The 26,173-nt window shown below is 43.6% G+C and overlaps 1 protein-coding gene across 1 annotated transcript in view; it reads right to left on the bottom strand.

The window, feature by feature from the left end:
- The window catches only part of TMEM163 (transmembrane protein 163), an 848,993-nt gene that overhangs the window by 189,450 nt on the left and 633,370 nt on the right, over positions 1 to 26,173 (bottom strand). Inside the window, exon 5 of the mRNA XM_085646437.1 lies at positions 5,428 to 5,524. Coding sequence (XP_085502563.1) covers positions 5,428 to 5,524 — 97 coding nt within the window. The remainder of the gene's footprint in view (positions 1 to 5,427; positions 5,525 to 26,173) is intronic.

Here is a 26,173-nt window from a genome sequence, read left to right as displayed (position 1 = left end):
AGAATGAATGTCCTGAGATCAGACTTGAGAGGGTGTAGGATATATATTCCTTCTTTCATGTCCCATTTGTGGTCAGTGGGCTTCTTTTCTAGACAGGATCCATGATTTGGTTAAGTGTGCAAGTGGTATGAGTTGGATATATGTCCACAATACAGAGACATTTTCGATCACTGGCCTGTTATCTGTCTCCCTGGCATGTGAGTAAATGTATCAATCGACCCATGTACAGTGGAACTTCCTAATGATTCTACACACAAACTGAACACCATTACTCAGAGAGTTATATGGCCAGTTGCGCAAAGGATGAAAATGTGTATCAACACAATTACAGCACAATGTGCCTCGAGTAAAACCACTTTGTCGGATGTGATTTTACTGACTAAATGCGACATTACCACCAAATCCTAAATAAGGGGAACGTTTCTTGTGGTAAGAGTGATCTACTACAAGGTATTTCTTGCATTTTAGTAGTAAAAGTGAAACGAGCAGGTTAGTGGCAAAAAATGTCAGTGGGAACATTAGGTGAAAAAAGATCTAAAACTTCCAAGTTGTCAGCTTGTCAAGAGGAAGAGATTTCACAACATAAAAAGACACATTATACCGGGAGAATATGCAAAACAAAGATAAGGGCGTATTGTGCCTTAACCCTTAGGGTATATTGGCAGATTGTTCACCAGTGGAAAATTTGCAGCCTTTGGGTACAGAAAATTAAAGGTTTTCATAGATTCTGATATAAATTAAGGAAACCACAGGTGTCCATCTACACCTTTGTAAGTTACTTACATTTTTATGAATCAAGGGTACAACGGCCAGGTTCTCAAGCAACACTACTAAAATACGTGTATTGGTTAATACCTATTCATCAGTCTGATTAAATAAAACATATGTGGGAACTGTTTTTGTGCTAACTAGATTTTAACCCAGGTAATATCAAGATGCAAAGACAGTACAGTAAGGCAATTTACAAAAACACACATAATGCTGCTTGCACAAGGACTAGGGGCCAGATGTACGACCATTTCATTTTGCGAGTTGCAAAACTGTAATGTTTTGCGACTCGCAAAATGGAACTTACAACAGCGTCTCAGACACTTTTTGTGATGCCTAATGGGGTTGCTAAAGACCTACCGCATTAATATTAATGAGGTAGGTCACAAGTTCTGACCCTTTAGGAATCTCACCTATCACAGGGATGGTGGTCTACTGGGGACAGCAGACCACCATGTCTGTGTTTTCTTTTCCAATTAGTGCTGTGGAACAACTGATGGACGGATTGCTTAATGAATCAAAACTTTACCCCCAGTCACCCCCAGGGGAGCAGGGTCAAGACTGATTTGCATATGGCTAGGTTTTAACTGGAATGGCATAGGAAGTAAAAGCAATGGATTTGGGCCCAGGTCTCTGTACTGGGGTGAATGTTTGACATTATTCAACATTCTGTCCATCAGGTGTTCTTTTTGCTTTTTAAATGAAGCAACATTTTTATTTTTTCAAATGCAGCCCATTTTCCTGAAAGGAAAACGGGATGCATTTAAAAGAAAAAAAGGAAAAGTTCTCTTTGCATTTTTTTAAGGGGATGCAGTGGTCCGTTGGACCACTGCCTGCTCTTAAAAAATATTTTTGCATACATTCACACTCCTCCTTGAAGTAAGTGGTAACTGCGATTGTTTTATGACCCCATTTGCAGTCGCAAAACAATCACACATACTAATGCGACTCACTATTAGGAAGGGACACCCTTGGCATGCCACTTCCAAATAGCGAGTCACAAACCCTATTTTATGAGTCGTAATGGGCTACCAACTCGCAAAATAGGATTTGTACATACCACAACCCGTTTTAGCAGTCGCAAATGGGCCGATTTCCCATTTGCGACTGCTAAAAAGGGTCGTACATCTGGCTCTAGGTTTGGTGCGTAATGGTATTTGCAACATTTTGGAAAACATGGTGTATTCAATGCATTCTTCATTTATATTGAAAGAGGCTTTAGGTTAACCTCAATTTGCTACTGGATTGAGACATTGTTTAAAACGTCCTGGATCATAACGTAATAGAACTTTTTTCTCAGTCATTCAATCAGCATAGATGTGTCATTTTGCTTTACTGTGGAATGCATGAGGGCATATTATATATCTGAAAAGCAGACTACAAATACACATTTATTTCTTTGTCTCATTCAAGGATTGTATATACAAAGCATGTTCTTATTTTGCAGTGCAGCAGGATGTTTTCTATTTGCTTTTGGTATCGGTGTACTAGAAGACATGAATCTGCCCACTACCAAAAGAGTGCTATCAGGTTGCCACCCACAACCGAGCTTGGACCACGAAAGCTGCAATTTTACTATACAGCTGACAGATGCCCTTAAATAAGAAAACAACTGCTTGAAAGCTGAAGTTGCACTTTAGAGCCAAAAAATGCTATGTTATGCTGATTTGTGCAGCAAATCATCCTTGAGGGTATCCTGGCACTGAGTAGGGCAGGCCTGAGGGTGGAGGAGGAGATCATACTTCTTTCATCCGTAAGAGCCATGTCTTGAGGTTCCTTCGGAAGTCCACGTGGGAGGGGTACATTACGAGCTGTTGCGGAAAGGTGTTCTAGGTCTTGGCTGTGAGGTATGAGAAGAAGTGACCGCTGGTCTTTTTGATGCGAGGGAGGAGTGTTCTTGCTTGGGGCGCAGATCAAATGTGTCTGATGGGTTGGTAGAATTTCAGGTGGTGGTTTAGGTAAGCTGGATCAGTGTTGTGGAGAGCTTTGTAGGCCTGAGTGAGTAGCTTGAACTTACATCTTTACTGGACTGAGAGCCAGTGGAGATTGTTGAGGTCCGGAAGGATGTGGTTATTTTGTGGAATTTTCAAAAGGAGTCACGTGGCAGTCTTCTGGGTGGTTTGGATCCGGTGTAGGACATGGGGCGAGATTCCGATTTAGACAGTGTCTCGGTATTCAAGTCTACTTGTGATAAGTACCCATGGGCAGTAAACTCCGCTCCGCAGATGGGGTTCTCGGAATTATTACCACCTCTCTAATAACACACTTTATTACACCATTTTTATATTCTCACTTTCGAGCACAGCTGGAGAGGAGTTGGCCTAATGGCTAGGGTTGTCGACCTCGAACCTGAGGAACTGGGTTCGAGTCTCGGCAATGACGCTGAACATCCTGTGATTCTGGACAAATCACTTAATCTCCCCGTGCCTAACGAAAAAATGAATGTACCCTAATGTAACGCAACTGGTGCTATGTAAAGCGCTCTGATACCCGATTCGGGTCAAGTTTGCGCTATATAAAAAACTCTATAAAAAAAAAAGCTGTTGACAGACAATTATGTGAGTAACCGCTAGAGAGGGATTTTGCCTCCGATCACATAGGGGAGGCAAGAGCACATGGTTTGAGTGGGCAACAGTTGTTTGCTTCCACAAAAAAAGGGCTTGCATTCCACCAGCTGCGATAATTTTCTTTATTTATCCAGCTGGCTGGGTTTACATTTTAGGGGCACACACATGACATTGTTATGCTGGAAAAGTGTCTGAGATAACTAGATAATTTATAGTGTGTGTCTTCTATGGCAGCAGCACTGATGAGAGGAGAGCAGTCATTAACCAACATGAATTTTTAGGTCTGGTTTTACAGTGTAACTGTCCCCTGAGCTTTTAACATACAACTAATAATATCCCACAGTTTTTTGCATCCATACAAATACTGCTATTTATTTGTAATACTTAACATTACCATACAACATTCCTTGAAAGGCAGACCTATTAGCATTTACAGTGCTTGTTTTAAGTTTAAAGTTCCATGGGAGCACGCCATCTTGGAACGATAAATTCAAAGAAGCAAAATGACTGCCTCATCATAATGCATGCATACATAGCAGCGGCTGTCATAGTGTCATGATGCCTGTGCCCTAATGCGTCAAAATACTAATATATGTGTAGACATCATCACGCTTTGGGTGTTTTGGATGCTATTCCGCTTCAGCAATAACCATTCTTTCTCTATTTTTGGTGATCCTGCTTGGCAACGGCAAATTTCATTAGAAAATCCAATAGGGCTGCATGAGCAAAGCCGAAAGTCAAAAGGAGAAACAAATTGTTTTTTTTCTGTTATCCTCATGGCCAGTAAATAGTGCTGGTTTGCCCCCTTAGGCCAACTAAGGCATTTTAAATTTCCTGGGCTACCTGCCTCAACTTTTCTTTTGCAGCCCTCCATGTCCCCTGTGTTTCCGATGGTGGGTGCATGCTCAGTAGCAGCTGCTACCGGACCTGGGTGGCGCTCAGACGAGGACAGGGAGCATTTGCATGTTGCTCACCAGGCTGTGTAATGCAGCCAGGTGGGGAAGATGCAAAGTGCGCATAACTGTTTCGCCGGCCCAACAGGGCCGGCCAAGCAGTCGTACGCACTTAAGGAGTGCAAACCACTCCTCTCCCTGCTCTGGCCAGCCCCGCCCCGAGTGCCACTGACTTCAATAGAAAAAGTAAAATGATAATACCGATATGTTATTATAATTTTATTTTTCCTTTTTATTAGTGGGGCGATGCTCCTCCGCATTAGCGTAGGAGCCGCCACTGTAGCATGCTGGCACTTTGCAAGTGCTCTGGAAATATGACGACACAATCCTCGGACATAAAGTGCCTCCCTACTGCAATGGCTAGATGGTGCTTTCATCCTGTGGCGTCCTACATGCTCACAGGGGCTCTTTTCTGCTTTCTATTGTGTCTGGGCTAATACCCTTGAACCTCTTGAATTTAAGGACATAGCGGGCTACTAAATCATCCAATAAACTCCTCATCCAAAACCATTCATGTCCATTTGTACACATTTTTCTATTTCTGACAATTTGACCTGAATAACTTACCAATAAAATCAATTTACTTCTATTCAAAAACTGTACTTAGTATAGCGAACGCATGTGATACGATCTGAGAGTTCTAAGTGTCTCATTAGACTGGGGGCGTTATTAATTATTATATGTCATGTTTGTGTATGTTTTATTAGCACCTTTTAAAGTAATGGTCGACCTCTAATCTGGGGAACTGGGTTCGAGTCTCGTCAATGACGCTGAACATCCTGTGATTCTGGCCAAATCACTTAATCTCCCCCTGCCTAACAAAAATGAATGTGTCCTCATGTAATCAACTGGTGCTATGTAAAGCGCTCTGATACCCGATTTGGGTCAAGTTCGCGCTATATAAAACCCTGTAAAAAAAAAATTACTTTTATGGATACAATATGTATTCGAATAAAGTAATTGAATTGACAACTGGAAATGCTATGCGTAAGGTTGGCAGAATGCTATGCTCTGTGCTATGTAATATCGCACCACGATACTTGAATGGCTACAGTTCTCAAACATTGTTATAGGTTTCCAACATCTAACAATACACGATAGAAGACAGTGCAAGTGCAGTATGAAAAAAATGGCCTTACCACTTCTGGGAGCAACCTGATGGCAAGATCGTGGATGGCTTTGATTATTATGCAGAGGGACGATAGCAGAAATATGACACCCAAGATGACACAAGCTCTGGAGGAGAGAGGAGAAAAGGAGCAACATTTAGGACATGACAGCAAAGGCACTTAAAGTGTAAATGTTAGCTGGATCCGGCCTGATAAAATTGAAACTCTTTGGTAGCTAAGGAAATGCACACATCTCCCATTTGTATCACCAATTTGAAACATAGCTGAAAGGAGAAAGAAATGTGTGCATGCCTGGGCCTGTATGTCCGTATTTACTAATGATTTGCATCAGGTTTGCATTACTTTTGTAATTCAAACCCAATGCAAAGTAAAAAGGTGGGATTCAGCATCCAACGCAAATCTGGATTTGTGTTGGCTAGTGTCGTAATGTAACACATAGTTGCGCAATGTGCTGCCCTGTGCAACTTTGCTTCGAGGGGATTCCATGGTGGTGAATGGGCGATCCCACGCAACCGTCGATGGGTTTTGACGCAAATCTCTCCACACAAAAAATAACAGATGGCAGGCGCAGGAGGAGAAATGTGTTCCTTTCTCCTCGTTTCTCCTACTTTGTGTGCTGCAAAGTATGACACACAAACACAGTGGGAAACACCTTAGAACATGGGGGCATATCAGCAACAACTGGCGATAATTATCGCTAAGCGCACTTAGCGCTAGGATAATTATCGCCGGCTAACGTGGATTTTTATCGCTGAGATAGCGTGCTATTAGCAACGCTTATCTCAAAAGCGATAAAAATCCTAGCACTAGCTGCCAAACGTGAGATTATCGCCGGAAAGCCAGCAATAATCTCACGAAGTTTGGCGTTAGCTTGATGATAGGGCCTCACATACTTAGCCATGATATCCACCTTCCATAGGATATCATGGCTAAGTCAGTCCTGAAGCAGGCGTAAGGAAAGTAGCGATAACAGGGGTTATCGCTACTCTTCTTGCCGCTATGCTTGATAGCGTGGGGCTTGATGATAGGAGAAATGTCGCTTAGCAACATTTCTCCAGTCGTGTCAGGTCAGGAACACCCACTTTGCATCTCATTAGAGATGCAAAGCTGGGCGTTAAGAATCCGGGCGCTAATGCAAGGTTTCACGCGATAGCGTGACCTTGCTGATTAGGCGATAAAATTATCGCTGCTTGATAATTTTATATCGCCTCGTTGCTGATATGCCCCATAGTATGGTACCGGAGGGAACCCCGATGAGTACAAAACCTATTCTTTAGAATTGATGCATGGCTGACAAAAGTGCGCCAGTACAGGGAACGAGGAGAACAGTCTTAGTAGATAGGAGATGTTCTGCTCTCTCTTTTTTACACAATGTAGCACAGTAACTTTACTTGCTGGGCTGCGTCTGGGATCAGGAGTAACATAAGAAACAAAAACACAAGATAGAAGAGACAAGGGATTAAGCTTTCTCTGACTCCCTTACTAATACTTAGTCTCACACGACAGAGAAACAATCAATAACATAAATAACTGTGCTGGACGCTAAACGTGGGAAAATCAACAGATGTCTTAATACTGCCCTCACACACTTGGTAGTGTCATGCTTCATCATTGGGCCACATCATACATCCAGCTGCAGACCAACACCTTGGATGGAGCGCAGTTTTTTCGTATATACGATGAAGAGAAGTGGTGAGGGTAGAGTATAGTAAAGAAGCCAGACAAAAATGAAGCACAAAAGTGTAACTCAAATCCAAAAAGGAAAACAAATCTTCTCCTGGAAGAAGGGACCAAGAGAGGTGCAGATATAGATATAAAACTGTCTCGAGGTTAACCCACAAATGTTATTATTGTCAACCTCTGGCAGGATTAAAATCAACAAAATGGGGTATTCAGGGAAGGTAACGACCCTTCAATCCCCACTGCAAAAACCAACATGTTTCTGCCAGCTTTTTATGTGCCCAACCGGATCACTCTGGCATTCATCAGGGTGTTGGTCCCTATTCAATGGTCTGTACCGCTACTCGGGTATTCTTTACCTTTTCAATCGGGGTATTACCCCAGCGTCACTCTTTTTTGGGGATTTCCAAGAGGATATACAATTCTACAACAAGAAAGAAGGAAAAAACGGATCGTGATTTCCAATCTCGTAATTCTTATTATTATTTATAATTCTTATTGTGTTTCCCATGCGTCCATTTAAGTGATTAATATTTTTCATTGCAGCCTATTCTTCTAACACAACCCTAACCCCGTGCACGTGGACATCACAACCCACATGGAACCCTAAACCAATGGTGTGAGTGCCAAAACATTCTTAGTCAAAGACCCACAAGTGTATTTACAGTGCTTATACGTTAAAAACGGCAAATTTATACAACCATAGCTCTCTCTAGAGCCCCAGAGAGAAGAAACATCAAATGTTTTTCGTCAATCTATGGTTTAATTGCACCCAACTCCCAATTGAATCGATGTACTTACAAGAGTCTACGAGTACTATTCTGAACCCGGGACTGCGGGGAGGGTGCTCTTGTCGTCACACTCTAAATAAAAAACGGGACATCACTATCAATGCAGCCATACTTTCTGGGATAATTATCCCACTCAATTATCTTCACCTCGCATACACGTGCCAGTGTTTGGCTACAACTATTCTGAATCGCGCTTGCATCCCCGCTCAAATTTCCCACGGTTGTAGTGCTAGGGAAACAAAGGGGTGTGGCGGGGGGGCCAATCGACTATCAAGCCTCCAAACACTTATTACAGCTGCAGCTGACGGTAGGCCCTTACTACTCCAAAGAGACACTGTCTCCAGTCTCCCCTCGTCCGTCCTCCGACGATACGGGTCTCTCGCATAATGCCTATATTTAAGGAGCCGGTATTCCCGTCAGAGCAAATCACTGCCAGCTCTGTCCACGGCCTGCCCAGAATGCTCTCTGTTCCATAGACATCGAAATAGGCCCTCACTGTGATCTGTGTATTCAAATACAGCTATCATGGCGGCCATTGTTAAGTTCCTTAAATCATCAGACCGTGCCTCAGTAAATTAAAAATGTGATCTTGTTGTACTCGAGATAGTGTGTTTTTGTCCACTCGGAAGTGAGACATATTAGTATGCAAGATGAATTGTTTGCTTACATAATATGCAAAGGGGTTATTTCAAAAGACAGATAAAACTACTTCTCACGTCTACCACTGGATAAATACCCATCTTGGAATATTGCGTGTCTATCTATTTCGGATTCATTATTTCATGATTCCATATAATTGGAACCAGGGGATTCCATCATTCAATCCCATAATGTTACTTTTCAATCGTTCCACCCATAAGAAACATCACAGACCCTTTGATTCCTGATAACATCAAAGAGTTTAACCCTGGCCTCACCTGAGCCCCTCTACACCATCCAGTTTGCTGCCTTGGGGGCTAAGGGAATGGAAAGGAAGTTGAAATACAGAAAGCAAAAAGAGCATTCAAAGCCATCTTTACTCTGTGCTCCTGTTGCTGCCTTCACCACCTCTGAAACCACAGGTATAAAGGAGAGCACCAGGAGTACCAAAGGGGAAAACAGAGACAGCAGCTCCTACTCTGGATGCTTCTAGCTGACGATCATTGAACGCACAATGGTCACCTATTAAATATGGAGTTAAATGCACATATTGTTTTAGTAACCAGTTACTTGGAAATGTATATCTTTCACGGTAATCAATCGCAACTTGCTGGGAATCTTATATTTCTTAAAATGTAAACGTTCTAATGTAACAATCAAAGTCATTATTCAAAGACAGTATGACACGGAATCTGAACGAAGGAGTTGACACAAAGCCAGAAATTCAAATACACTGGCTTTGCCACTAGGGCCACTATTATTTGGTATCTTTTTTGGTATCTTTTTTTCTTTTATATTTCTCTGATACTTTAGCTGTATCTCTGTGTAAAATAATTTAAAAGAAGAAATATGCCTAAACTTAGGATTAGATGTACATTTTGGGGCAAATTCATCAAAGGGGTTTCAGCTCCTTTAGAACTTAATCCAACAGTCGAAATGTGTCTGGATCACAAACAAATATAGAATTGCAATTTACATGTGGATGTGGATGTTCCTCATCTTGTCAACTCACAAACATGTAAATTATGAAAAAGTAGGTTAGTGGAGGACTTTGACTACACTTAAATTGACTGCCTTTGTTAGAAGTCCTTAGCGGTGCGTACATCTCTGGGCTCACTCATCGGCATTTGGGGTCTTTGTCAGCTCCTGACTCTGGTAGTCTCATGGACTGGCAAGGAGGTTCCTGAACTGTTGTTTTCCACCAACGAACATGTCCAGTCTGGCTCTTGCAGACGTCTGAAGCACAGCACACCTCGTTTGTCTAGCCATATCTGAAAGACCTGGGCAAGGCCTCGAAAAGACCACAAAGATCTGTGATGGCCATATGCCATCCACTGTGGATTAGGCACGCATTGCCAGAACCTGGGAGGAGTAGATATGTTACAGTAATGGCAGATATGTTTGTGCCAGACAGAGAACCAGACCCAGGACGGGAAGTTGTCGGAGCTGAACCCTCGGGAGACAAGGATCCATGCAGCCTCAGGGGCTACTTACCAATCCCAGCAGAGTGTGAGTGCCGACTGCACCCCTCTCCATTCTTCTGTGGACCAGCAGAATGGGACTCCTTGGCGCCGACCCAGTGCACTGTAGGCTTTTTTTTTACTATTTTAGTACGCGACCATTCCTGACGCTGTAGAATATTTGGGATCTTTGCAGTGTATGCCCCACCCACACTGTTTGGTGTTCCTATCCGCTATATTTTGCTGCAGCCAGCACCCGATCAGGGCTGTATGTGGAATATGGATCACTTTCTTGTATCAAAAGTAGAGGTCGTTGATTGTCTGAGCTAACTGCAAAGATGTTCTGGGGACACAACACTGCCAGAAACCAGCGTCAGATTCAAATTTATGTTGTACGGGAGGAGGAGTTATTCTAATATCCTCTATCTACCTTAGAGATTGTCCTTGAGTGGTCAATACTTGGTCTGATCCAATATTAGCTATGTCTTGTGAAGCTCTAATTGCTGGGCAAGACATTAGAAGTGAATTCAGTCTATGACCTAAAGTAATTTGGAGGTCATTCCTTTTTCACTTCTCTGAGATATTTACACAATTTGTCTCCCCAAGTCTGGTAGTGGGTGGAGACTAGAAGCTGTCCCTTGGCTCACTACCGACACATGCAATGAAGATGACTGCTGTTCTGATTCTTATGTTGACAAACTAGAATCAAGTAGATGTACAGCAAAACCTACACTGTGGTGTTAGGGAATTTATGGTTCTCTCTGATGTCCATGTTAAATCTTCTAATCTTGACTACTTCCCGCTTCACCCACTTCTCTATTCTGAAAGTGCTCACTGTGCCACTAGAACCATGGTTACACGGACTGAAGAGTCCCAATCAGGGTGAAGCCGGACTTTGGTTGCATGTCTTCTGGTTCAGGGAGGACATGGCTTTGCAGTTCAGTCTGGACTTTTCCTATTGGAGCAAGTTCATGAATGAATTGCTTAAGGCTGTGTCCAAATTGAGGTGGCATGGAGAGAAAAATAGCACAATTTTTTTTCCAAAGTAAAATGTTTGTATCACGCCCAAGTGAACTATGGAGGTACCTATCAAAACTCTTCCTGATTTAATAAAGGATGCAACAGGGTTGCCCATTCATCCCTACTGCTTTTCCTTTTAGCGTTGGATTTCTTATCTGCTGCAGTTCATTGTTGGACACAATTATAGTGTGCCATCACCTGTGGGCACAGTAAAATCTTTCCTGTAAGCAGATGACCTCTTGTTAAAAACATGTCTCTCACCTCCTTGATGTCTCTTATTATGCCATTATTTGCCTTCTCTGGGTACAAAATTAACTGGTGCACATTTAAAGCCTTATCCATATCTTATGCTTCTGCAAAAGCCAGCCTTGGAGCACGCCCTGTGAAGTGGGTGCTGAAATGTCTTAAATACCTTGATGTACTCCTCCACTCGGGGCACAATATTGTGGATGAGCTCAAAACTTCACACAGTGGAAGCACATTAATATATCACGGTGGAGCAGGTGCAAGTGCTGAAAAAGAACATTACACCCTTGATTCAACTATATATTCAAGTTGTTGCCCTTGTTGATTCGCAGAGCTACACTTCAGGAGATAGGCATAATCATTAAAGCTTTTTATGTGGGATCATGTGCACCCGTGCTTGAAACATAATAAACTTTATGCAAACACAGTCACAGGGGCCTTCATGCAAATCTAGTGTGAGCACAGAGCTCTAGGCCTGCTCCTGACCGTGTAAGGTCCAAGACCTGTCCTGTGACCTGAAGGAGTGCACCAAGTACGCCTTCAAAGTAGGCAATGGCTACTGTTCCTGCTCTATGTGTATCATGTAAAGCAGTGATGGCAGCTTGCCATGTTTATAATTACTACTGCATTTTTTCTATATCAGTTTAAATGTGGTCTACTGACCCCATTTTGTGTAAAGTTCCATCTATATGTGAGATTCAAAACCAAGTGCTGACATCCCATATTCATTAAAGTGTATGTTCGTGTACAGTGAGAAAGTGACACGTGTACAGTGAGAAAGTGACACGTGTGCATGGGACTCTGCATGTGTCTGCGTGTGCCTTCTGTCTTTTACATGACATGATGGATTCCCCCTGATCTCTCTCATTACAGATGCAGACAGACAGCAATATTCCGGGTGGGGGCCAAGCTCTGCCTTATCTGCCACTGGAGACTGCACCCCATCCCGGAAATAACCGAATGGCAGACCAAACTGTTCCACGTTGCATCCTGTGAACAGGTTAATTATAAGGACGAAGAGCAGTTAGAACATTTTGATTATCTCACTTTGCTACTGTACGCACTTTGTTATCCAGTTGGGTTTCATCTCTGTGAGCACTAATATGAGTCTGATACAGTATATTTCCTTCTTCCCCTCTGAGAGATGGTGATGTGGACTAGTCCCACTGGTTAATCGCCATTTCTTGCGCTGTTTGATGCTGGCCACCTCCCTCACAATCTATGCTGGCACTCTTTGAATTAGGACTCCTGTGAGAAGTTGGCCTGGCATATGCTGTCTCCTAGTTATAGGGACACCTTGCACCAGTCCAATTCGACTCTTATTGATGATAGGTTTAAGACAACCTTTAAAGAAAGCTATCCTAGTGGTAGCTGTGGAGAGCAGCCTTCAGGCTAAGTCTTGAAGGAGTGTTAAGCTTATTGTTTTACCATAATAACCTCTTGAATAACCAAAAGAAAGAATAGCCCACACAGGTATATATATAAAATATATGAATTTATTCTAGACAGAATCCCACAGTCTCTTTATGAGGCTAGTGGCAAAGTTACAATTCAAACAAGCATTTATAAACACAATAAATAGCACAGGAATCACAGGGCCCAGGGGGGGACCAAACCATATATCAAAAAAGTGGTATAAGAACCACGACAATTCTACAGACAATGCCTAGGGCATTTAGGATCGCTGGCCCCTTAAGAATCCACCCCAGGTTATGAGGAAGGGGACCCACGGGAGGCGCGTGCAGTGGAAATAGCTGCTATCGGGATCTCTATTATAGTCTATGGAGAATGTCGCGGTTGAAATTACACAGATTAAAGTCACTTCTAGCAGGAGTACAAAGTTAAAACTTTAGACTTAAGCTTTTGAGGAGCCCACTACCACGAGAGTACCGAGGTACCACTGTTACCTGCCCCAGGGAAGCCGGGTGCATAGGTCGATTCTGGTGTCGGGTCGCGGGCCGATTTTCTATAGGAAAATGTTCAAAAGTGCTGCTAGCCAAAAGCGTCGCTGATGCCGTGAAGATCAAAGATGTGAAGATTGTAGAGAAGAACCTGAAAGCAGAGGGGACAGAGTCTGGGTCACGGCAAAGTGGCCTGGAGGCTCAAAGCAAAGAGCCCTTCGATGTCGGGTGCTTCAGGTGCGAAGTGGTGTAGCTTGGATCTGCAGCCACGGGCTCCGGGAGGCAACTCCTTTATCCCAACGGAGATTTCTTCCGTCAGCTGGGCAGCAGCAAGTCGAAGGTCAAGACTGTAAAGTTCAAGATTAATCTGAGGCTCTGGGGCCACGTTATTCACCTTTATCCCCAAGATTAGGGGAGTGTCCAGAGTAGTGTCCACCAATGAGTGGTGAGGCGGGAAAGGGTGGCTACACCCTCTCCCCTTTGTGTGTTTCCCGCCTGGGCGAGGGGCAGGATGCCCCTGAACCGGTTCCAAGTGGTGTATGCAGAATGAGGGCTCTGCAGCTGCCTACGTGCAACTCTGAAAGGACATTTGGTGCACCCACCCTGTTCCAATCCACATTATCCTGTCTGGGGAGATGCTAGCACCTCCCTGCCACAGGAGCCCTATTGTCCAGCTGGCGAGGCTGGGGTTTTCCCCTGCAACAGCCAACCAGAGTCGTGTGGGTGGCGGGTAGTAGCCATTTTGTACTACATGTGCACTTTTAAATTGGTGTCTCAATTCTGCTGCTTTTCCCATATCGCCCCTCTAGCAGGGGGGAATCATACCCTCATGCCCATACTGGGGGTATGATTCCTACATGTTTGACACCAAACACAATATGGTTCTGTGTAGCCATTCTCAAGTTATCGCGTTATCGCGATAGACTTATAATGCGGTTAAGAGTATATGGTATGGCTACACTACAAACAACCCAGCAATGATTTTACGAAGGTTGCAGGGAGGTCCTACTCATGTAGGGGTCCCCCCTCACACATACCTCAGCACCCTGCCTTGTAGGATTAGCAAGGCCTGCCATAGGGGTGACCCATGAGAGTACATGTGTTTTAATTGGGTGGGATATAGGATACCTATATCCCTGTAAGGGGTGCTAGCACCACCTTACCCAGACTACAGTAGTGGTCTGGTGGTGTCGGTTTGTATGGCTGTCCCAGGGTGGCACAATAAGTGCTGCAGCCCTGGTAGGCCTGCTGAGGGACCCGTGCCCTGGGTACCTAGGGTACCATCTACAATGGACTGTCAGGGCACCCTCAGCATCCAATTGGTTTGTACCTAGGATACTTCACATTAGGTTTAGGGAGAAAGCAGATAGGCTGGGGTCCTGGATAGCAGGATCCCAGCCAGACTAGTCAAAAACCACTCAAATACCAGGCAAAAAGTTGGGGGCAACCATTAGTCAGATTCCACCTTCCTACAACTCCTCTCAACTTTCGCAATGTTAGCTTGATTGTGTCCCCTGCAGGTGTGTTACCTTAGCTCATTTCCCTTCCAACCAATGTATGACACACATTTCTTCCATGCCCTTCCCTTTCCAACCCTACTCTATCCTCCTGTTCTTCTTGCTGGTCATGGTTTGTCCCTCACCTGTAATTATTCTCTAACATCATTTAGGTTGAATGTTTGATGATAGTATCCTCTGCACAACTCTTCTATTGTTATATTTGTATTCTGCGTCTGCTGTTTCTATAGTTTCACTGCTATATGCTATGTTGACGCCTTTTGTCATTAAAATGGCCTATAATATGGATCAGGGCTATGTGTGAGTCCATAAGGATCAAAGCCCTAGGCATAAGTTCTAAGAAAATCCTGAGAACCCAAATAGGAAAATTCACATAGGAAATCCACTCTGGAAAACACTCAATAGACTAGATTCAAGTAAAAATCATAAAGGTTTCAATAAAATATAGAACTCATTATAGAAGGCAAAAGCAAATGGTCAATCAATTCAAATCCAAATATTCAAAGTACAAATAAATGTGATTCAGCATAGGTAATGGAAGCTGAGTCTTCTTGTAGCCAATGGCCAAAACCAACCACGGTATAGCACAAGGCAAACAATAAATCAAAAGCAAACAGGACTGCTCAGTTTAAAGGAAGGAGAGAATCATAAACAATCTCTGAGTATTGGTTCAATGAGAAGACTGACATGCAGTCTGCATTAAAGGGGAGCTAAGGAAAAGCCTGGCTCACTTCATAAATACAACAGTTTTAAGAACATTACAGCACGAAAGACCAAGGCCCTAAGCATGTTTTGAAGTGGCACCAAGGGCCAATAAATAAGATACATTTCTATAAATCAATCATCATTTTGAAGTTACAATACATAATACAGACTCACTCTAAAATCCCACCCAAACGTAATACATAATTGGAACTTTTAACACATACAAAGGCTTACACAACAATGGTGCAGCATACCTTAACAACCACATACACTTTCACCAGCCTAACAGACACCCACGCTCGTCCTCACTCTCACTTGCCTGGATCCTCCACATTCACAAGAAAAGAACAGGAGGTTGTTTGTTCTCCTACATTGCACCAAAAACATGGAATGGCCTCCCACAATGCATCAGAGCCTCCTCCTCACTTCTTGAGTTCAGCTAGAAGCTGAAGACCTGGCTCTTCGAATTACTCTGAAGGGACACTCACCTACATACATGCTCAAGTGCCTGATACCCTCACAAGTGATTAGTGTGCTTTAAAAATAGACATAACACAATATAACCAAAACTACATAGAAGTGGGACAGGAGGTCACATTGTTAAACAATAGCTGCTTGAAATTATGAATGATCACAGGTCTACTAAGAAGATATCAACCTTGAACATTTACCAGGGCCGGACTGGGAACCAAAAGATGCCTGGGCAAAGTGCTCGGCTGGCACCCCGAGGTGTTGGGGATGCGACCGAGCAATGTGCCAGGGCCGGTTTCGGCGGATTTTGTACAGGGGGCACAACTGCAACTATGCTGCAAAAACGGCCCTGTAACAAAAACGCTCCCTCAGAGGCCCAAAACCACCCCCCACCCTGGTGGGTGAAATGCCCGGTGCCCATTATGGCCAGTCCAACCCTGACGTTTACACATTGTATGCCTGTTCCTCCAGCAGCAAGCAGTGAGCTCATACATTTTTAAAACTAAAATAAATATTACTACGAGCAGAGCATATTTTGACTATTTAATAAAGTACAGGGAAAACTGTATGAACAAAATCATGGACTAGTGCAAAGTACAACTTTTAAAATCCATATTTTCAATGCAACAGTAAGTTAGTTTTGTGGCCTAAATAAACCAACTTAACCAACAATATTATGTTAAATACCGTGTATTTACGCTATTTGTGACTCATCCATATTAATTAAACACATACAATCTATTAATTCTAAATTAACTCCATCACTATGACTTATGTTTAAACTCCAATAATGAATTGTTGCAAATAAAAAAGGAAAAGTGGGCGTAAACAGTGGAGTGCCTAGGAAGAGGCCAAGAACAGGAAATTAAAATAATCCTTTAGAAAGCAAAGCAAAAAGCAGGCTTAAAGATACACAACACAGAAATACAAGCTATTACACTGTTTTCTATCATAATAAAGTAATCCCTTTTAAAATGAATTGAACAATTTTAGCTTACCAAATTGAGGAAACAATTTACAATACAAGTTTTTCCCAAAAAGTAATTTTTATTCTGCCTACATTACTGTGGTTAGAATACTCACTAATTTAACGAAAGACTGACATTTTCATGCACATTTTATACAAAGTATAACCTATTTTTATTAACGTATATAAAACAAATCTCTACTGGCTCTTGATGGTTTCTAAAATCAAGGTAATGGTAACTTGCACCACGCATAAGCTGACTGGAGCAAAATGCAAATTCGTTTCAGAAATTTGTATCTCATAATGCATCATTTAAAATGTGTGACAGTTGACCGCATACGCAATCAAAGAGGGAGTCTGGGGGATGGAGGGAGTTCCCTGAGAGTCAAGAGCTACAAACAATAGAATGCCGTCAACCCTTCCCTCATGGTGGAACCAAACCACATACCCTCTTCCCTGTAACTGAAAGTACGGCCCGGGGGATGCATGCGGCCCTCCTGACTTTTACATGCGGCCCCATGGTCAACACCAGCATGGGCCTGCTGTTTACTCGACTATAAGCGGGCAAGCATTCATTTATATGTTAACCCAAGTAAAAGAAAAGTTGGAAAGGAGGAGTCCTGCACCACTAAACTTTAGGAACACAAATATTTTTGAAGACATCTTTCAGCAAAAGTGTAACAATATGATAATGTCTCCTCAAAACAGGGTCGGATTGGTAAGGTGGGCACTCGGGCAACGGCGAGGGGCCGGTATCAGAGTTCCAGCTGTGGGCTGCTTTTTTGGGCAGCGTGTGGGGATCGATTTGGGCGGTATGTGCGTTGTTCGGATGCCGCCAGCGGCCCAGTGGGTGCCTGAGTGGCCTTTCTGGAGGCAGATGGGCACCCATTACCTCCTTTTTACGAATGGGGCATAGGTGTCACTCCCTTCTCTCGCTGGGCCGGCCCATTAATGTATGCAGATTGAGCAGGGGCAGGGGGTCTGAGCAGAAGTGGCCTCACTTGAATTCAGGTGTGTTTCAGCAGTGTGAACTAATCCGTGCATTGGTTTGTATCTAAGTGATACCCCCCCCCCCCCCTATTTTCATAAAACTTCACCCTAGCAACGTTTTGCGGAAAGGCAATCCGTAAATGTGGGCACTGTTTTTTTTAGCGTTCCCGGGCCTATTCTTGATCCCAAGTCAACCCTGCATCAAAATTCACAAAATGTATTTTGTAACAGAAAACAGATATGAAGCAATTAAGAATACAGCATAAATGAAGGAATAAATACATTTTATCACGAACCTCCGAGAATAGTGGAAGTAAGCAAGAACAATAAAATACACATGGGAATAGAGGCACTTTGCACATGGAGTAGTTACTAAAACTTTACTGAACCTTTACAAATCTTCATCTTTTCTTTTTTTCCTCTGTACGGGAAACACTCTTCACTGATCTGTTTGCAGACATTTCTTTTAATCCGTTTGAAGGAATTTATTGTTTTTGCTGAGTGTATACGTTATTCGCTGGTCTCTGGCAGCTACAATTATTACAATGTATATTGTACACATCTTCATTGTGACCAATCCAGTCTATATTAAATGTTTATATGTGTTCTCCTTGTAGACTTCTATTTTACTGGGAAGATCAGGTATACTCTGAAGGAAATCATGTTGTGAAGAGGGAACCACCAAATACCTGTTTTAGCCGCCCCTCTAGCTTTTTGTTTCTTTTATAGCGTCTATTTGCGATGAATTAGTTGTTTTTGGCTCACTCTAGCACCCATTAATAGAAGGATCCCCCTAAAACTGAAAAACTTGTGCTCCCTACCACCACCTTTTTTGTACCCTGGGATGGGGAGAACCTAAATGCGTCTCTCCACTCTAAGGGCATCATTAGGATGGCGGGCAGACTTTGTCACCTGCCATCCTGACGTAAAAAGGGACCGTCCGCCATAGGTGCGGCGGTCCTGTTGGGGAGATTAGGATGAGCCCGGCACACTGGCGGGCGCATCCTGTATTTTTGACATTGCGGCGGGCGGTGCTTCCAGCACCACCCGCCGCAATGCCAAAAATGCATGTTGTGCATTTGCATGTACAACGTGGCAGGCACCGCGTGGTGCCAGCCATGTTGTGCATGCAAATGCAGGGAGGTACCATAGGTACCCCCCATGTGCACCCCCATCCCCCAAAATTCCTGGGGGCCCGCTAGGGGCCCCCAATGGCAAGGACCACATGCGTTGCCGCCACGGAAAGGCAAATCCCCCCATGTATCGTACAATGGATGGCGGTGTCTAACAGACACTGCCACCATATTTAAAACCTTTTCTGCCCGGTCGACTCATCGACCAGGCGGAAAAGCGGGCGGACGGTCTTTCCGTCTGCCGGGGTCATCGGGAAAATTACATGCGGGCGGGAGAGAATGCCGGGCAGATCACCACTGCCCGCATGGCGGTGGCGATCCGCCCGACATTCTAATTGACCCCTAAGTCTCAAGGAGGGACACCCTCCTGACCCTCAAAATAAGTCAAGATGGAGGCAACAAATATACAACTTTGGGGTTCCATTGCTGCCTTTGGGCTGATACCCAAACATCCCCAGTGCATTTGCAGTTCAGTGACATCTCGTCATTGGTATTTCAGTGGTTTTTATTCTGTTATTGGCTGGTAATGATTGCAGTCATTGCATGATTGTGGTACAATAATAATCTTGAGCATTTGACATATGTGAATAAGAAAGTGTTTGACACCTCTCAAGTAATTTGCTGTGCATATTCAATGTGGAACATAAAGGATGGCTGTAGCCTAAAGAAACAACACATACAAACTATTTTTTAATTCTTCGCCCCAAAGGCTATCCGGTGTTCCCCTGCAGCAAGCTCCTGGGGAGTCCTGTTTGTGCGTTGTCACATAGCCAACTGGGCAGCACTAGGACCCAGAGTTACAAAAGCTTTACATTAGGTTTGATTTACTTTTTTAATGCAAACCCAATGCAAAGTGTTGTGGTGGGATTTCCAATCCAACGCAAATTGTGATATGCATTGAATTGTAACCCAAAGTAACACAAAGCTGCGCAATTGCCTTTAGGTTTTAATATGCAGAATGCAAATAGGGAATAAAAAAAAAAATCTTTGCATTGATTACTACTAAATGACATAAGCAGTCATCTTGAAAATGTTATTTAAACAGTTTAGGTAAAATCGTAGCTCTGAATTTGTATCCTATGAATGTGCTTTCAAGTAAAATCATATACAACTGTTAAACAGTAATCAATCTCAGTAGCATGGGTGCGCTAAAGAAAAGTATCTATGCCACCCTTTGTTGGCCCCTCACCTTTGCTTTCTGTGCAGATGTACAGTACAAGGCTATCTTGAGTATAGACACATTTTGCACTCAAATAACCTCAAACCAGGTTTCTCTGCCAACATCTTTCAGGAAAGAATATTGAGAATTCTATTAATATTGTATTTTGTTGGAGTACTGCAGCGGTTACCCCATTAATGTGTTTTGCATGTAAAGCCTCTAGTGATCAAGTTCAACTAGTAGTCATAAACAGCACAGTTCAACTGATAATTTAGGCCATACTGTTGTTTGTGAAAAATATATTATATGATCAACTATGCTTTGGTTAAACTAATGAAACAACTGGGCTTTACTTTAAAAAAATTATCTATATTGAGGTGTTACAACCAAAGCTAAACATAACTTCACTGTAACCTTTTTTTCAATGAAAAATAGTGTCAAATTAAAGTTGAAGTTGTTTTCAGCAGTTGTGGTTTGTTTACTTTGTTTCAATCAGGCAATCTAAGTCTCATAGCCTCTAGTTCCATAGTCAGATTTCCCATAATCGAATTTTGATTTTGCTGGTGAAATCTTTGAACACTTGGAGCTGTTGTCAGCTGAATAGACTTTCTCTGTAATGTAGCTATTTACACAATACTCCTGAAAAAATTCTTGTTGCAATATATGTGTTGTGGATTTGCTAATGACGTTTTTGTAGCTCTTGTGTAAAGTTGTTTGTCCCCATAGTGAAATGTGAACTTATTTCTCTATGGGGACCCCTGCAAGATATATTGAATATACATTTCTATATGTATATTAAACATCCACTTTGACTATCACATATCAATATCTTAATACAGTGACTTGGAAAATACAAAACATTAACCATGCAGCTGTAAAATAATGCAATAGTTTGAAAACAGACAGAATCAATGTCATAGTAAATAAGACATGTAACATCAACATCACACTTCTTACTGCACACAATGTTTGGCGAGCGGCATAAGAGAGGGCCGGGAGTGTTATCCCCCTGAGAGAAGTTTATTAAAAGAGTGGGAAAATGGTGCATTTTCAGGCAAATTTGAGACAGCAAGAAGGTCATTAAAGCAATTGTGAAAGTGCAGTTATGACATCAATATAGAGATTTCATATGATAGTGATGTAGGTAGCTGCTTATTCAGTATAACCACAGAACTTCATAACAGACTTTGAGATGACAATGCTGAGTACTACTGGGAGAGTGATTTAAGTAAAACATGGGAGACATTTTTCCTTAAACCTGTCTCCAGCTGGAATCTGACATGACTTTTGTATGCTGGGTATGCACCTGCATGTAATATCCAAACAATAAACAGGATAGTGCTGTTTTGTGTAATTTTCTCAAACATCACATGCATTTGATGAGGTAATGGTTTGTGTTTGCTTATTGGATATGGGCAGGGTTAAGAGACAGTAACCCGGGTAGGTCGTAGCATGACTGGGCTGAATAAAGAAAGCTATTTAGGTACACAGGTGGGGGACCGTACCAAGACCTATTCAGATCTACAAAAGAATCTTCCCAGCGGTCCCAAGAAGATGCGGGTGGATCCCAGGAGCATCGGCGGTCGGCAGGGGTAGCCAGGCAGGAAACCAGGCAATGTGAAACGAACATTGTGCCTCCTTTTATCCTACCTGGCTGCCCCTGCCGCCCCCCTAGGAGACCCCATCCTTCTCGCCAGCCAATGGCTGACGTGCCAGGGTGCCCGCAAAAATTCAAACCTACGGCGGCCACCATTGGCCGGCACCCTAAACCGGTCTGATCCGGCCCGCAACTGTCTTTGGGGCCCGCCATTCTCGGCGTTGCTCCTAGTCCATTACAGAGAGCCACTTTAAAAAGAAATTATCATTTTCCATGTTGCATTATGTGTTGATAGACATGGTATATTTCTAGATGACTTACAAACATTCACTCTGTGTTGTCCTGTCCACGCATCCACATTTAGGAATCAATGAAATTGTGAAAAAATACGTGAGGAATTCAGTTTCTCCTTAATAAGTTTTGGAGTAAAAATTGTAAGCAGTGGAAACTAAGATATTGCATTACCTCCTGGACAAAAAACAAGGAGGCTCCCAAAATCTGCATCATCTATTTCTGACAGCACATTGAGCTCGTGACTGGGCGCATGCTGCAGAGATGTGCGAGTCTGCATTTGAAATGAATGAAATCAGCACCTTTGTGCTCATCACAATGACAGTGTGCAGAGAAAACAACAGAACCTACAGGTAAACGTGCTGTGCCTGCGGGATATTTAACAGAATGTCATTAGTGGCGCATTTCCACCTCCTCCAGGAAGCTACTGGTATAACCCTGGCTGCATTTGAATAAATGAAAGAATGTTTCCATTTACCTGAAAGTCATCTTCGAAGTCTAGACATCATGATGCGATTCGGAGGACCTGTATGGGAAAGGGACAGGCTCTGGGCACGGCAAGTCTCCCTCATTTATACTCGACTCATCAGTGCACTGCCCTTTTCACATTATTCGCTCATGTGGTGTTTCGGATTCCACATGAGCAGATAATGTGTGCGCATTATCCAGTAGCGGTCCCTGGAGGGAGTTCCGTGGGGCGGTGAGGCGGGGCGGGGAGGGGCAAGGTGGGGAAATGTAAACACCGAAATATGGATGAATGGAGGTAAGTACACATTTAAATAAATAAAACGAATTCCTTTGCGCGCGCTGCATCGCAAAATGCGATGCAGCGCGGCAACGAAATTCGTTTTATTTATTTAAATGTGTACTTACCTCCGTTCATCCATATTCCGTGTTTAAATTTCCCCACCCTGCCCCTCCCCCGCCCCGCCTCACCGCCCCACGGAACCCCCTCCACGGACTGCTACTGGCATTATCTATTGAGCACCGCATCTTAGGAAGCATACGGTTTTCTGGAGGCCGCAACTCTGTGCGTACATTCTGCGGTGTTACACCACATCTGTGGCCAGAATCATTAAAAGAGCTCATGGAAGGAAGAAATATGACTATGCATCCTTACTTCCTGCTGCTCGCATTGTTTACAGTCAAGCTTCCCTGCGCATATGCCTTTCATTTTCTTTGCTCCCTGTAATTAATAATGTGTCAAAATACATGTAAATTGTGCTGAAGAAAGATTTAATGGTCATGCCATCCAGGACTCGAACTCCTGATGCACTGATCAATCATCCCAGTTTTTTTTTACTTTGCTATCAATGTTTGAGCTGTTTTTTCCCCACAGACACCCAGTTTTAATGACATCAAAGCAGCTAGCACACACAAGGCCATTAATGTATGATTTTCTTATACACTGCCAGTAAACACAGTGTCTGGCGAACACCCAAGACAATCAAGCTTCCATAAATAGGTCAGTTGGAAGGGACTAATCAATAATGGGCAGTGAAATTGAGTTTCCAAGATCCGACATTTCACTGCACATTATCCCTAGTTTTATCCAAGAAATCTGCTTTTTAAAACTCAAAAGAGACTCCATTCAACTAAACTAAAAGTTTAAATACACTCTGTTAGACCTGGCATCATTGGCGTGGGTCTCCCTTCCATTTTTAGCCTTTGTATCCTGTGTTTTTGCTGTGTTTTGCTGGTCTAGATGCTTTGGGCACTTTGCCACTGCTGTTCAGTGCCAAAGTTCAAGCGCTCCCTTTGTAAATTACTGTTATGGATTGGTGTTTCCATGATTGGCTATTTGATTTACTAGTCGCTCCCTAGTACAGTGCACCGTGTATGCCCAGGGCCTGTAAATCAGATGCTGCTGGTGGGCTTGCAGCACTGATTGTGCAACCCACAGAAGCAGCCTGTAAAGTAACTCTGGCCTGCCATTGCAGAGCCTGTGTGCGGTCTGGTACTGCCATGTTGACTTGGCAAGTGCACCCTCTTGCCAGGCCCTACCCTTCCCTTTTCTTACATGTCAGACACCCCTAAGGTAGGCCCAAGGTACCCTTGTAGGCAGGGTGTAGTGTATGTGAAAGGACATGCCCTGATGTGTGTGGCATGTCCTGATAGTGAATTACTGCCAATTTCGTTTTTCACTATTGCAAGGCTACCTGTTCCCATAGGACACCATGGGGAGTTTGTTTATAACATCTGATAAACATAACTGGCCCTGGGAACAAGGTGGGAAAATAAAGTTTAGTATGCCTGAACTCAGAATGCTGACATGCATCTTTTAGTCAGGGTGATTTTTACTTTCTGTGTTTGAAAATACCACTTTTAGAAAGTAGGCATTTTCTTGCCTAACCATCCTGTGTGCCACTGCTAGGATTGTGTATTGCATGTCTGGCTTTTGGATGACAGGGGCTGGGCTGAATAGACGTGGGCTGCATTTAGAGTAGGGGGAGGAGATTTCCTTTCACCTGAATGGGCCTGGTCTGCCTTCAAAAATGCTGTCTGCACCTCTTGCCAAAAAGCTGCACCAGTGAGGATAGAACTGGTTTTGGCTGGGTACAGACACTCTGTGCCTTCAGAGAACAAATGATTTTTGTGTATAAAAAGAGGGGCCCATACCCCAGACTTTTAGATCACTTCTAGGAATCAAGAGGAACCATTGCCAAGGAAAAGAGCCGGAGAGGCTGAGGAGAAATACTGCCCCTGTGCTGTTTGCCGTCTGGGGTTGGCTTGCAGTGGCTCCTTGCTGCCACGGAAAGGAGAAAAGGACTTTGCTGTTTGCTTTGTCACCTGCTTGAAAGAAGATCTCCAAGGGCTTGAAACTGAGCTTGCCTCCTGTTCTGAAGTCTCAGGGATCCAAAGACTTCACCACCAGCTCCCCTGAATTTCCTTACTGGGAATTCTAATCTGCAAAGAGGTGCCTGCTGCTGTTCTGGACCTCCAGAAACTGTTTTCCGCTGGGAGCTGGAAAATCAACGCAACATTGAAGAAGTGAGACGCATCCGCATCTGTTTGTGATGCATCGCTGAAGAAACCATCGCAATGCCTGCCGCAGCTTGAGACATCGCCGCAAATAGCATTGAGTGCACCGATCTCCAAAGTCCGAGATCATTGCACCGAGTTCCACGCAAGGCCTGCTGTGCGGCTGCACGACTTCACGCATCGTCTCTGGATCGTCACATTGCATCGAGGGGCACCAATTTTGTCGCATCGTTGGGGGACGCAGTAAGAAACAGATGCATCACCTCCCCACACAGTAAGAAACCAACGCATCAGCTCCTCTTTGGTAAGGAACCGAAGCTTCACCTCCCCTGCGCTGCAGTAAGTAACCAACGCATCACCTTCCTTGAAGCAAGGAACCAATGCATCACATTCCCTGAGTGTAAGGAACCGACGCATCACCTTCCCTGCGGCCCGTGTTGTTTGTTTGCGTGACGCATCCCAGGTACTTTGTGAGAAAAGTGTTGCATCTGCAATTTGCTTTAATTGAACTTTTTCTACCATCTGAAAGTCATATTTTTATTACTGTATTGCGGATTTATGTTGTTTGGTCTTGGTTTGGTTTAGATAAAGACTGCCTATTTTTCTAAACTGGTGTGGTGTCCATTTGTAGTGTTTTCACTGTATTACTGTACGTGTTCACAAATGCTTTACATACTGCCTCTGAGATAAGCCTGTCGGCTTGTGCCAAGCTACCAAGGGGGTGAGAAAGGGTTATTTTAGGAGTGTTTCCCCCTTACCCTGACTAGAAGCAAGGGTCTCTATTTGGACAAAGGTACCTACCTCTGCCAACTAGAGACCCCCATTTCTAACACCCTCACTGTCTGGTTCCGCTCTAAGCACCTAACACGATGAGTTTATCTTTGCCTCAAGCTCCACTCCAGTCATGCGTGCAGTGGTGCTGAAAGCAAGGTATCAATGACCTCACCTCCTTCATGCCCGGTCCTACCCCTGTGACTCCAGCAGTACAAGGATTGGCTGGGTCAGAGTCCTCCAATGCTCATTTGGAGCCGTGGGGGCTGTGGCAACAATCCCCCAGGCTCCTACATTGCAGAGAGGTGAGCATCTTGGGCTGGTCGGAGCAAGGCACCTGTTTAACCTGACATGCACACCTCACACCAAGAAGGCCTGGACCCGCCAATCAACAAACAGGCTTGGAGCGGTGAATGAGAATGCTTATCAGAAAAT

The sequence above is a fragment of the Triturus cristatus genome, chromosome 3_1 (assembly GCF_964204655.1).
Source record: "Triturus cristatus chromosome 3_1, aTriCri1.1, whole genome shotgun sequence".
In the NCBI taxonomy this organism is placed as follows: Eukaryota; Metazoa; Chordata; class Amphibia; order Caudata; family Salamandridae; genus Triturus; species Triturus cristatus.
The sequence above is the reverse complement of the archived record's forward strand: the minus strand, read 5'-3'. Positions and strand labels throughout refer to the sequence as shown.